The 11,670-nt window shown below is 54.0% G+C and overlaps 6 protein-coding genes across 6 annotated transcripts; 3 read left to right on the top strand and 3 right to left on the bottom strand.

The window, feature by feature from the left end:
- Positions 1 to 119: 119 nt before the first annotated feature.
- BO94DRAFT_539700 (beta-lactamase/transpeptidase-like protein) lies at positions 120 to 2,109 on the bottom strand. The gene is made up of 2 exons (XM_025612757.1): positions 2,060 to 2,109; positions 120 to 2,007 (listed from the first exon to the last, which is right to left on the bottom strand). Coding segments are annotated over exons 1-2 (1,602 nt in total). The 5' UTR covers positions 2,061 to 2,109; the 3' UTR covers positions 120 to 406.
- A 44-nt stretch (positions 2,110 to 2,153) lies between these two features.
- Positions 2,154 to 3,248, bottom strand: BO94DRAFT_266701 (uncharacterized protein). Its single transcript, XM_025606528.1, has 2 exons — positions 2,754 to 3,248; positions 2,154 to 2,706 (listed from the first exon to the last, which is right to left on the bottom strand). Exons 1-2 carry the CDS (start codon positions 2,958 to 2,960, stop codon positions 2,368 to 2,370), a joined length of 546 nt encoding a protein of 181 aa, XP_025462716.1. The 5' UTR covers positions 2,961 to 3,248; the 3' UTR covers positions 2,154 to 2,367.
- A 79-nt stretch (positions 3,249 to 3,327) lies between these two features.
- BO94DRAFT_266567 (M24 family metallopeptidase) lies at positions 3,328 to 4,441 on the top strand. Its single transcript, XM_025606526.1, has 2 exons — positions 3,328 to 3,428; positions 3,502 to 4,441. Exon 2 carries the CDS (start codon positions 3,538 to 3,540, stop codon positions 4,228 to 4,230), a length of 693 nt encoding a protein of 230 aa, XP_025462715.1. The 5' UTR covers positions 3,328 to 3,428; positions 3,502 to 3,537; the 3' UTR covers positions 4,231 to 4,441.
- BO94DRAFT_266652 (M81 family metallopeptidase) lies at positions 4,442 to 6,543 on the top strand. Its single transcript, XM_025606527.1, has 2 exons — positions 4,442 to 4,461; positions 4,508 to 6,543. Exon 2 carries the CDS (start codon positions 4,698 to 4,700, stop codon positions 6,213 to 6,215), a length of 1,518 nt encoding a protein of 505 aa, XP_025462713.1. The 5' UTR covers positions 4,442 to 4,461; positions 4,508 to 4,697; the 3' UTR covers positions 6,216 to 6,543.
- On the top strand, positions 6,152 to 6,483 carry BO94DRAFT_539697 (uncharacterized protein; the record flags this gene model as incomplete). Its single annotated transcript, XM_025612756.1, has 1 exon — positions 6,152 to 6,483. Exon 1 carries the CDS (start codon positions 6,254 to 6,256, stop codon positions 6,479 to 6,481), a length of 228 nt encoding a protein of 75 aa, XP_025462714.1. The 5' UTR covers positions 6,152 to 6,253.
- A 1,176-nt stretch (positions 6,544 to 7,719) lies between the features above and the next one.
- Positions 7,720 to 9,597, bottom strand: BO94DRAFT_539696 (glycoside hydrolase family 72 protein). Its single transcript, XM_025612755.1, has 4 exons — positions 9,522 to 9,597; positions 9,429 to 9,466; positions 8,518 to 9,374; positions 7,720 to 8,454 (listed from the first exon to the last, which is right to left on the bottom strand). The coding sequence occupies exons 3-4, from the start codon at positions 9,116 to 9,118 to the stop codon at positions 7,742 to 7,744; spliced, it is 1,314 nt and encodes a 437-aa protein (XP_025462712.1). The 5' UTR covers positions 9,119 to 9,374; positions 9,429 to 9,466; positions 9,522 to 9,597; the 3' UTR covers positions 7,720 to 7,741.
- Between the last annotated feature and the right edge of the window lie 2,073 nt (positions 9,598 to 11,670).

Genomic DNA, 11,670 nt, shown 5'->3' with positions numbered 1-11,670 from the left:
ACGGGGTTTGCCTCCCCGAGCAATGGGGACCGGACCAAGACATGTCCGGTCTTGTTTCTTGATGGGGTCGTATAGGATTTTCTCCCACAGGCAAATTGACGCGTTTCCTTCTTTTGAACTGTCGGCTTCAGAATAAGCAAGCTGTGACATCCGTCACTCCATACGAGGGCCGCCTATTCGTTGGTAGCACGCCATGGTCTCTCACCTTTGACGAAACCTCAATGTGTGGCCCGGTTGTCTCTGATGGTCGTATGCGAGGATTAGCAAGTGAGGCCCTATGCATACAGATAGCTTGATCAAAACAACGCCAGAGCATCAGGATGTGACAATCAGGACCCCGGATGCATTCTCTTGCCGCCATATACATGCACATCAAGTCGCGTAACCAGATCTTCCAAAATTCTACTCACTGTCTGACAAAGGTGACCTTTCTAGCTAACCAACATCCAAAGACTACGCTGGTTATATCGCCATGATCATCACGTTGGAATACGACCGTCCAATTACCTGGTGCCGGCGCATCCAAGCCACGTGCGCACATGAGAACCCAGATATCATCTCCCAGATATCGCATAAGCTCGGCGGGCCCTTGGCCCAAACATCCTTCGAAGGATCCATACAGCATGCCCCTCCCCCCAGTACAGTGGAACGTGGAGTCTACTTCCGCACAGTGATATCGGCCGACATAGTCCCCTTTGGACGGCTGTTGGCCAGCAGTGATACGCTTGGCATGGATATGGCGGTTATCATCGATACGGTGAAGGAAGAGGCTATCGGCACTGATTTTCGCAGTCGTACAGCCAGATTGAGCGCTGCATTCATCGACAAGGCTCAGGGTCTCGTCGTCGCCCGTATACGTGACGATGATCTGACCTGGACCACCAAGCCGGACTTCGATTGCCAACTGAGCATCCGGGTCAAAGAAATAGCCAACCCAGCTTGGGGATGAATTAGAAATCAGGGGATGCTGTTTAGGGAGACCAAGTGCTTCCTGGAGAATGTGTCCCGCCACCGCTGCGGCGTCAGCCTGATGATTGAGCATAACCACAACTGACAGTCGCTCCGATGGGGCCTGGATCCGGTGCAGACGGAATCCACGAATAGCTCCACCATGGCCAATAGTAGCTATCTGTCCGAACTTCATACGCTCCAACCCATATCCGTACCTGGCTGGTGTGCCATCTTCAAATGTTGGGTCTTGGGCGATCTCTCTATACAGGCTTTGCTGGTCGGCCCAGGCCTCGCCCAGATAACGCTCATACGCAACCATATCCTCTAGAGAGGCCACGGCACCTGCGTCGCCAGACCATTGAGTACGGTTAATCGCTGGGATATAGCCAAAGGACTCGTCCCCTTCATACCCCACACAAGGCGGGGGCAAATTGGCGTTGTCTGCGCAGAGGGAAGCGGTTTTCATCTGGGCGGGTGAGAAGAGGCGCTCATCGAGCAGTTCCCCAAGTGCTTTCCCGCTGACGTGCTCGACGACTCGGGCCAGGATATGGAAGTTGAGGTTACAATACGAATACTGCGTGCCTGGCTGATAATGCAGAGACTTGGTGCGACCGAGGGCTTTCTTGGCATCGTCCGCAAGGGTGAATCCACCCTCCGGTTGTGTTCCCCAGAACATTGACATGGCCCAATAATCCCGAATGCCAGACTGGTTGTTGTACAGATGGTCAAGTCGGAGCCCGGTGCCTTCGACGAGCTCGTGCGGGACCAATTGGCGGAGAGCATCCGAGAACTGCTGAGGCACGTTGCCCCGCTTCGCCATCTCGGGCGTGGGGTTGCGCTCGAGATCTTTCAGGATGAGACACAGCATCTGCTTGGTGATCGAACAGATCGGCATCATGGTTGATGGGGTCATGGGGATTCGGCTCCGTAGATCGGCATAGCCCCAGACGTGTTTTCCGATGAGCTCGCCATTTTTTACAACCGCGACCGCTCCACCAGGGCCTCGATAACGCGATGGGACCGTCTCCAGGATATCTTGAATGTTGGCGACCGTCACTGGAGATCTACGAGTTAGCAAATTGATTGTTGCGCGTGGGGGACAGCTCACTTGTATGGAATGCAACAGTCGAACCTTGGGAAATGCCTTGCTTAATCGTGAATAGCAGGAAGTGGCAGGAGAGAGCGAGGTCTTGGTTCGGATCCCTCAGTCGTACCACTTGTCTAACCCGAATCGGTAGGTCTATGCGGCTATCTTATCGAGTGTCCAGTGCAAAGGAATACACGATCAACACAACATGCTGCCTACAGAATAATTTCCCGCATATCTTGCCAAGACCCCTAGGCACGCTATCACCGCCATAGCCATAATAACTCCAGCAATTAAGACGCCGGGAAGGTAGATCAACAGCAGCGCCGTCACCGTCTCGTCCTGGGCTCTTCTTTCGCTCTCAGACACGAATACACGACAAACAGCAGCAGATCCCACCATGCCTGAGCCGCCAGAAACATCAGCCCCCAATTCGGTTGCCGTGGACCCAGGCCGAGGTATTTGTACCCCAGCCATACCCCAATGTGAGCTCCCGCCAGAACCAGCTTCCCGACCGCGGAGACCCCGACCACGATTTTCCGCTGCATTGTTGGACCGCCGGCCTCATCATAGAGGATGAAGATCAGGTAACCGACCCAGAAACTGAGCGAAATGGTGAGGCATAGCGATGCGAAGTATGGAAGCAAGGGAGCCGACACTGGAGGGGACTTGAGATGTGGTCAGCTAGGAAACCCCATTATGGAAGGGAACGTACCAGGTCTGGAGGTGCGTAGCTTCGATATGCCCAGGCAGTAGAGACAATAGTAGTGCCGGTGAAAGTGAGGGCGCTTAATGTTTGAATGACAGGAACGGCCGGATCGGGTGGAACGGCTGGGATGACGATGGCGCTCCGTCGGCGGAAAGATTGGTACCTGTGCTGGGTAGCCGAGGCATACGACGGCAAGAGGGGCTCCGTTGACATGGCTGCCTGGCACTGTGCCAAGTGTAGATAGTTTGGAATGGAATGGAGCCGTGGTCTGTGGTCTGGGAATCAAGCTCTGGATGAGAGTGGGGAGGAAGCGGCGGTGGGGATCCACGATAGTCACATGATTTTGATCAGTTTGCTGGGTTTGTTTGGATTGGCAACAGCGAGAAAAAAAATATCCCCGCATGACGACATCAAGTTGCTCACAACCTAATGTTTTCGACATTGACAACTGAAAAGCAACACATTTGTCACCTTGTCGCAAAAGGCCCCACTCTCCGGGATATTGAATGCCTCTCGGATACTCCGAGGGCGACTTCGGGATGGCAATGGGCCGCTATGCCCCTTCCAGATGACCGTGTCGCCGTCCACAAGCTGGAGTGACTCAATGACTGAGCAAACCCCGCACGACTCTCAAGATCTGATCCGAGGGGGGCTGTATAGGCAACAGCAAACCACTACTTTGTTGAGATCTAGCCAACCCCTGCAAGACTATAAATAAAGCGTGCTTGCTGACGTGCTAGATTGTCTCCATCAGTCATATTTCCTTTATCAACCCTGTCAGTCCTCCAAAATGTCCACCGCCGCTGAAACCGAACGCGCTGCCGCTCTTCTCGATGCCCAAAACAAAGCTGCACAGCTCTTCGAAGAGATCGAACGAGACCTAATCCGTCCCGGCGTCAGCGAGAAAGTTCTCAGCAAGGAAATCCACGAACTCGGTGCGAAGCGCCATGGGGTCCGGACTCACTGGCACAAACGCGTCGTGCGCAGCGGACCCAACACCCTGAGCCCTTTTGCTGAGAACCCTCCGGACCGCATCATCCAGTCGGACGACATCCTCGTCGTCGACCTCGGTCCCGTCTTTGAGGAGTGGGAGGCGGATTTTGGGCGCACATACGTTCTGGGCGATGACCCGGCCAAGATCAAACTGCGGGATGCTCTTGACCCTATCTGGCACACCGTCAAGGGGCGTTTTCGTGAGAACCCGGATATGACCGCGGAGGAGTTGTATGCGATCTCCTGCGAGGTGGTACAACAAGCGGGGTGGGATTTTGGCGCTCCTATCGCGGGTCATCTGGTTGGGTCTTTTCCGCATGAGAGAATCCCGAACGACAAGATTAGTCTTTACATTGCCAAGGGGAACAGCGATAAGATGATGGTTCCGGGGCGTGATGGACACATGCGGCATTGGATCCTGGAGATCCACATTCACGATCGTGCTCGTGGGTTTGGTGGATTCTGCGAGCAGCTATTGACCGTGGATTGAGTCAAACCCTCTGTATCCGGGGTCGATGAGGTTGGCAATACGGGAGAGCCTGTTATACCTTAATATTCACCTAATATCAAGCTTGATTATTAAATATCAGTATTTTCTTTGCAGTTCTGAATATGGTCGTTCAAACGGAAGGAACATAAGCCTGTCGCAGCGGACCTATAGAGCGGGTACGATAACCAGTCCTCAGTTGTTGAGCTGCGGATATGATATTGCAACACAAGTATGGATCGCGTCAGTTACTTCAATTATGGCCCTAGATGGTGCTAACCTTCCAGTTGTCGTTCAACCCTTCTGGTTGCTCGGTACAACAAGTCATCAGCCGTGTTACCTCCGGGTGATAAGCGGGGAAGCCGAGCGATAAGACGACCACAGGTCTTTCGGCGTAACACCAGCCTCAATTGACCTCCAACCTTCCTGTCCGATCAGCAAGTAATGAGATTGTTGAAAGCATTACCGCCATGACTCCCCGCCCCGTCATTGCCATCGCCGGCCTCGCCTGCGAGACGTCCATGTTTACCCCCGCCCGTACACGGGCCCCCGCATTTCACCCCCGACGCGCCCTCGAGATCATCGACGAATACCCCTTCCTCCAACCCGGCACATCCCTGGGAGATGCAGCTGTCTGGCGCGGGGCGCTGATCGGTCACGCACTCCCTGGAGGTATCGTGGTTCGGGACTCTTTCGAAGAACTGGCTGGAGAGATTATCACACGTTTAACCGATATCGCCGCGTCGACACCACTGGACGGATTATGGTTCGACATTCATGGCGCCATGTGTGTGGAAGGTCTTGACGATGCGGAAGCCGAGCTGCTGCGCAGGATCCGAGCGGTGATCGGACCAGAGGTTATCGTATCGGCGTCGATGGATCTCCACGGCAATGTCTCGCGCAACCTGGCACATCAGACGGACCTGATTACTTGTTATCGGATGGCGCCTCATGAAGATGAAAGAGAGACGAAGGAACGGGCGTGTCGGAATTTGGTCGATTTACTCGCACAACAGGAGGATGGCGAAGTGCGCCGACCACTCAAAGCATGGATTCCCCTTCCTATATTGCTCCCTGGCGAGCAGACGTCGACGCGCGTGGAACCTGCCAAAAGCCTTTATGAACTGGTGCCAAAGGTGGAATCACTGCCGGGAATCATCGATGCAGCAATCTGGGTCGGATATGCCTGGGCCGATGAACCACGTAATCGGGCAGCCGTGGTGGTCACAGGAACATGCGAGGAAGCTGTTGCGGCTGGGGCGGAGCGACTGGCGAGGAGGTTCTGGGATGTCCATGCCGACTTTCACTTTGTCGGCCCGACAGGCTCTTTTGCGGACTGTATCAATGCGGCATTAAAATCACATGCACGGCCATTCTTCATCTCGGACTCGGGCGACAATCCGACCGCTGGGGGCTCGGGGGACGTTACTTGGGGCCTGACGCAGCTGCTGGCACGACCCGAATTCCAGCATGCATCCGGACCGACAGTCATCTACGCCAGTTTACCCGGACCACAAGCGGTACAGACAATGGTGGAAGCGGGCATTGGGGCCACTGTCACTGTCACGGCAGGGGCCGAAGTAGACTACACCCACGCGGGTCCTCTCACGATGACTGGACGGGTGCATGCGATCAGACAAGGCGATAAAGATGCCGTGATTGAGGCGGTTCTACAAGTTGGATCGGTGTTTGCGATTCTGACCCAACTCCGCAAGCCGTATCACCACGAACACGACTTTACTGATTTGAATCTCCGACCACGGTCGGCAGACATCGTCATCGTTAAAATTGGGTATTTGGAGCCGGAGCTATTCGACATGGCGGCTGACTGGTTGCTGGCGTTGACTACGGGGGGAGTGGATCAAGATTTGGAGCGACTGGGACATCGTCGGATATGTCGCCCGATGTGGCCATTCGACAAGGTGTTTCCTGTGCCTCCTGACCTTTGTGCACGGATGATTCCACCTTCAAATGAGACTGTCTCGTAGGGATGTTTGAGACAGGCATTTATTTCTAGACTCTGTCCATGTCCTGGGCCACCCTTCCTGCTGCATGGCTCTTACTGTATCTTTGGGAGAGAGTAACTCTATCTTCCCGTGATGAGAGTCCTTTCCTGGCCCAGTACTTCGTCACAACATTCTTATCCGCTGAAGCACCCATACACTGGCCGCAGTGTCATCACAAATGCGAGACCTTCCTGAACACATTCCTATATCTAGATATTACCTCCATCGACTGTTTCCAGTACTATTAGATCCACTTGGTATATTAGGAAACAATGTCTTGTCTAGAAAATGGCCCTCCATACGCAAAGCATCTCAATGACGTCAGACCCAACCCACCGAGATCCGCTCGCCGCATCTGTCCTAGTCCCGAACCACGCACGTGACCCTCTCTTCCGAAAATAGATCCACAAATTTTCCCACTCCCTACCAGTCAGATGACCCGTCACCCAACACCTGCTCCCAGCCTCACACACATCTCACCATTCTTTATTCCCCCGCCACCTTGCAGTGTCAGATGTCAGATCCAGCCAAGCCAAGCCAAGCCCTCACAATCACCACAATACACTGCATGAGCAAGCACTCATCTATTCTCCGAGACATGCTAAATTAGTTCTCACTTTGCAGCCTATATTTTTGGATGGGATACGAGCGGGGGATGGTGCCAAGAGATAAGACTGCCATGCCAATGCTTACTATGGAGTACTACTACTTGTTTTACCGGGCGAATATATATCCAGACGAGAGACGGGTTTTTTTTGGAGATGAATGTAATTGGGGATGTGGGTGGGAGTGGAAGTAGGAGGACTTGAGACATCGTGTTATTTGTGACATCTGTCAGGTAGGTATTATTAGGATAGGTAGGTAGATAGGTAGTAGTTAATTGCACCTGATTAAGTCACAGCATTGTTTTCCTATTTAGAACTGTCGCTCTCGTATAATTATAACTTAGAATAGGTAATAAAACACCTGTTTCATGAATCAAGTAATCTTCTACGGAGCACCTAAATCCTAATCCTAAGAATAATAATAATATCCTATAATCTCACTCGTGGAACAACAAAGGAAACTTATCCGATTCGATACCTAGACCTAGACCGACCTATCTACTCTTACAGGCTAAATAACGGCCCTTCCTATCAGACACTAGTGAGGCACTATCGAAGTGGATGCGGCCTGCCCCCTTCAATTTCCTGTTTCTGTCCGTGTCTTCTGATGGTTTGCTGGGGGTACCGTAGTAGTAATCTCCACAATGCTTACTGCTCGACTTAAGGTGTAAGCTGGAGCATCCACCCACTCACTCAGCGAGTTATTGATAATATTGAAGGTATTCGTATAATTTTACACCCGATAGAAGAATGAATACTACGAATAATAATAAAATGGACATACAAACAATACATGTATATATTGACTTGCACTAATACATCTCCCCTACTAACTAACCACTATCATCCCCTTCACACCAACCCATTAATCCCACCAAAAATAAAAAAAAAAACTATAACTCTCTACAAAAGAATCATACCAGTACCAGACAACAGACCAACGGCCACAAACACAGCCAGTTGACCCAGACCCAGAGAGGTAGTGTAGCTCGAGTACCCAGGGATACCAGCGGAGCTACTCTTCGAGCCACTGCTACCGCTGCTCGAGTCACCGGTGCTAGTACCAGCAGCAGCAGAGAGAGAGACGGTGCCGGTACCGGCGGTACCGACGGCACTGAGCAGGGAGGAGCAAGTACCGGTCGGGGAGACGGTAGAGGTGATGGTGGCGGAACCGCCAAAGTCACAGGCCGAGGTACCGCCCTTGGCCTTGTTCTCCTCGTAGTAGGCGTTCAGAGCCCAGTTGAGCATCTGCTTGGAGTTGCACATGGAGTAGGCGCCGTAGACGCCGGAGGTGGTGTTGGTGTCGATACCGCCGCAGACGCCGTAGCCGCACACGGTGCCGAACATGTCCGAGTACTTCTTGGACGAGACGGAGTCCTTGACCACGCAGCTGAGGGTTTCCTCCATGCAGGAGCAGAGCTCGGCGTTCGGGGCCGGGGGCAGGTTGCTGGCGGCGTCCCAGGAGGCTCCGACGGTGGGGCACGACCGGGCCACGGTGTTGGTGGGGGTGTAGCTGGCGCTGTTGGTGCCGGTGGGGCTGACCGAGTTGATTTCCTTGGAGTAGGAGGAGAAGCCGGTTAGGGTGCTGACGGAGCCGTCGGAGATGGTGACCAGACCTGGGGAGGGTTAGTGGGGGGTGCGTGGATGTGGTAGGGGATGGGGATGGGGATGGGGGGTACCGTAGTCGTTGGCATCCTGGAAGTATTCGTAGACGATACCACCGCTGAGCCAGTCGTCCATCTCGGAACCGTACATGACGGGGACGTTGCTGAAGGAACGGGGCTGGACGGTGATGCAACCGTACTCGGAGAAGAAGTAGGGGACGGAGTAGTTCTTGAGGTCCTCGGTCATGACGTTGTAGCCGGACTCGGTGTAGCTGGAGTCACCGCACCACTCGTAGACGTTGTCACCGAAGAAGTCGACGGCGTCGGTCTGGTCACCGCAGTTGAAGTAGGCGACCAGGTCGTCTCGGATGGCGCTGGCATCGGCGGCGGAGTAACCGACACCGATGTCGCGGTAGCCCTTGGTCTTGATGTAGGCCTTCATGTCACGAACGGCGGCCTTGACGAAGGCACTGGCGCCGGTGTTGTTGGCCCGGTTGGAGTTCTCGTTACCGGCGAAGAAACCCATGGTGTTGGTGTAGTTGGCCAGGGAGTCGACGACACTGGCGTAGAAGTCGTACAGCTCCAGGTTCCACTGGGGGTCGTCGCTGGTGATGGAGTAGTCGGAGGTGGACAGATCCGCCAGCACGTAGATGCCGGCATCGGCAAACAGGTTCATGCAGGTGGTGTGGTCGGCATCGGGGTCGACCTGGTAGACACGCACCACGTTGGTGTTGAGTTCCTGCAGGTAGGGCAGATCCCGCTTGCAGATGGTTTCGTTGGCCAGAGGATCGACGTAATCAACCGTGCCAGCGGAGGTCGTCGTGCCTGTACCATCGTAGGTGGCTGTGAAAGGATTGAGTTAATTTGGAATTGACCGGGCAGACACGAAGGTGATGGATGTCTTACGCTGGTAGGCCACACCACGGATGAAGCTGATGGAGGTTAGCCCGGGTTCAGTAGATAGAAGGATCCAGAAGGAGACTCACAATTCAGTGCCGTTGTTCTCGTAGAAGAATTTGGATCCCTGGGAGAGTTTGTTAAGATCGGGGGAAGAGGGAGAGTGGCCTGATGGAGCCCACCTTGATGACGATGGCTGGGACAGAAGCGACAGCCACGTCGACGAGAGCAGCCGCCGCTGCGACGGAGGCGGCGAGCTTCATAGTGAGTGGTGGTGAAAAAGAAGAATACGATAGAACGAGTGTGGGTTGTATTACAGTCGAGCGAGTGTGGTGGGAATAAAGAGAAAACCAAGCAAAAAGGCTAAGCAGAAGGCAAGATGGATGGATGAGAGAAAGAGAAGAAGAGTAATCCGGAACGAGGGACTAAGAGGGATAAGAGGGATTAATGGAAAGCGATGGAGACGGGCGAGGCGAATTCCTGCTACTAGTCTGGACTCTTATTAGGGCCGCATTGCCTGCTGCCTAAGCGATTGGCCCCCTGAAGTCCATCCGAGTTGACCAGTGGCCACCAGCAGGTTGGCGGTTTGTCTGAGGGCTACGCTTACTAGTTGGTAGTTGGAAGGATGGCGGGCCTCCACACCACCGGCCCTTTCTCAGCCTCGCTGCCACTCCAGCATCCGCCCCGGACAGCCTCTGCAGGCTTCGTGGACAGGCGATATGGTATCACGGATTAGACTCCATGAATGACTTCTTGGCCCATCTCTTGGCTTTGCTTAACGACTCTTGGGAGTTCCCACGGGCGGGGCTCGGGTCCATCCGGCTCAGTGACTGACCGACGATCGGTGTAACTGGGCTCGGGTATGGATAAGTTTTGTTCCCTGCGGGCTGGAGAAAGGGTAGAAAAATTCTATAATTACGACTACTAGTCCAGGGAGTGAGAGGGTCAAGGGTTGAGGGTCAAGGGTCGAGGATCGAGGATCGAGGGTTTTCAGGGCTTTCGCCCACCCGCCCACCAGCCCCTGAACGAGGTCGATGCGAAAGAATTCTTACGACGAGCAAACAAGTAAGTCCCTCGCCTCGGACTTTTGGCCCTCGGACAAGTCGGCCCAGCGAGCCATGGTTACTCACTCCTCTGGTGAAATTTTATTCCACGTGCCGGTCATCCACTCATCAGCAGCATAATAATAGAATCCAGCAGGAATCAGAATCAGGTCAAACCATGTCAGACAAATGTCTTAATCATCCGTTTGATTGCTGTTGACGCGTTACGAGGGATGATCCCTGCGCGCCGTCGCTCGGGAGGGCCCCAACAGGACATTCCAACCAACCAGCCGACCGGCCGGTTTCAGATGGGCGGTCTCGGGGGCGATGGATGAGTGATGGAGCGAAAAAAGCATGGGATTGGGGGGTGGGCAGAAGCAAGCATCTTATGGGGAGTGTCGTCACCCCTCTTTCAGCAAGCCTTTCAGTCGGGCCATCAGGGCATCGGGTAACGATCGGCACTGGACGTGCGGAACCCCCGGAGATCCGTCGGACTGCCGACAATGACGTCCTCTTTGGGCTTAGCGTGGTGTATGCCACAATTGCCGCCTTGGCGGGATTACGTGAGACATTTTGTCTTCTATCTTCCTATCTCTGCATCTCTCAGCATGATTGTGTGAATATTATTGTGTGGATGTGCTTCACTGCATACTGGATTGGAAACAATGCAGAAATCAAGCTCATTGTAAGCACTTAGGTGTACCCCATGTCCTGCACCCCTCTCCCCCAGCCGGGTTGCCAGCCGGATTTCATTCCCATCGGCCCCCGTCGGTGCATGAGACTTCCTATCGACAACAGCAGACTCCATGCAGCGGCGTAAGGCAGACCTTATCGGCTTCTCTATCTCACCACAATCTGGCATTGGACAATGGACTACGAGACTCGTATGCCGGTGGGCCAGGGTTCTGGGGATACCACGCTACCAGTGGTTCGTTGCCCCCGGCCTACAAGCGATGCCAACCGGGCTGCCACCTCCTTATCGAGTCCAATGAGCTCGTCGGGATTGTAGAAAAGGCGCAATCACTTTACACACCATATCCTTCCTTTAGATCCTGCCTTATCGGAAGCTCGCGCTAAAAATGCTTAGCATGCATGGCTTATTGCTTGCCGACCCTGAGCGCTGGCAACAGCCACTCGCACGTTGCCATTCTTATCGCCAGGAACTCCATGTGGCAACCATCAGGTCTTCCTGCTGCCGCCGTTGCTGCTATGGGCGCACCGTCGGGGAGGGTGGTCCCTCCTATATAACCGGGCTGTCCCGTCTTGGTCTTGCCTCGTAGGAAGGCAT

This window comes from Aspergillus sclerotioniger (genome assembly GCF_003184525.1).
Source record: "Aspergillus sclerotioniger CBS 115572 chromosome Unknown BO94scaffold_38, whole genome shotgun sequence".
Classification (NCBI taxonomy): domain Eukaryota; kingdom Fungi; phylum Ascomycota; class Eurotiomycetes; order Eurotiales; family Aspergillaceae; genus Aspergillus; species Aspergillus sclerotioniger.
This window is presented reverse-complemented; position numbering and strand designations above follow the sequence as displayed.

Bases quoted from the DNA above. Each gene is read 5' to 3' on its own strand.
- BO94DRAFT_539696 (XM_025612755.1), bottom strand. From the start codon at position 9,118: ATGAACCTGTTTGCCGATGCCGGCATCTACGTGCTGGCGGATCTGTCC. The intron at 8,455-8,517 runs GTACCCCCCATC...AACCCTCCCCAG, and splicing joins CCAGGATGCCAACGACTACG to GTCTGGTCACCATCTCCGAC.
- BO94DRAFT_266567 (XM_025606526.1), top strand. From the start codon at position 3,538: ATGTCCACCGCCGCTGAAACCGAACGCGCTGCCGCTCTTCTCGATGCC.
- BO94DRAFT_266652 (XM_025606527.1), top strand. From the start codon at position 4,698: ATGACTCCCCGCCCCGTCATTGCCATCGCCGGCCTCGCCTGCGAGACG.
- BO94DRAFT_266701 (XM_025606528.1), bottom strand. From the start codon at position 2,960: ATGTCAACGGAGCCCCTCTTGCCGTCGTATGCCTCGGCTACCCAGCAC. The intron at 2,707-2,753 runs GTACGTTCCCTT...CCACATCTCAAG, and splicing joins GCTACGCACCTCCAGACCTG to TCCCCTCCAGTGTCGGCTCC.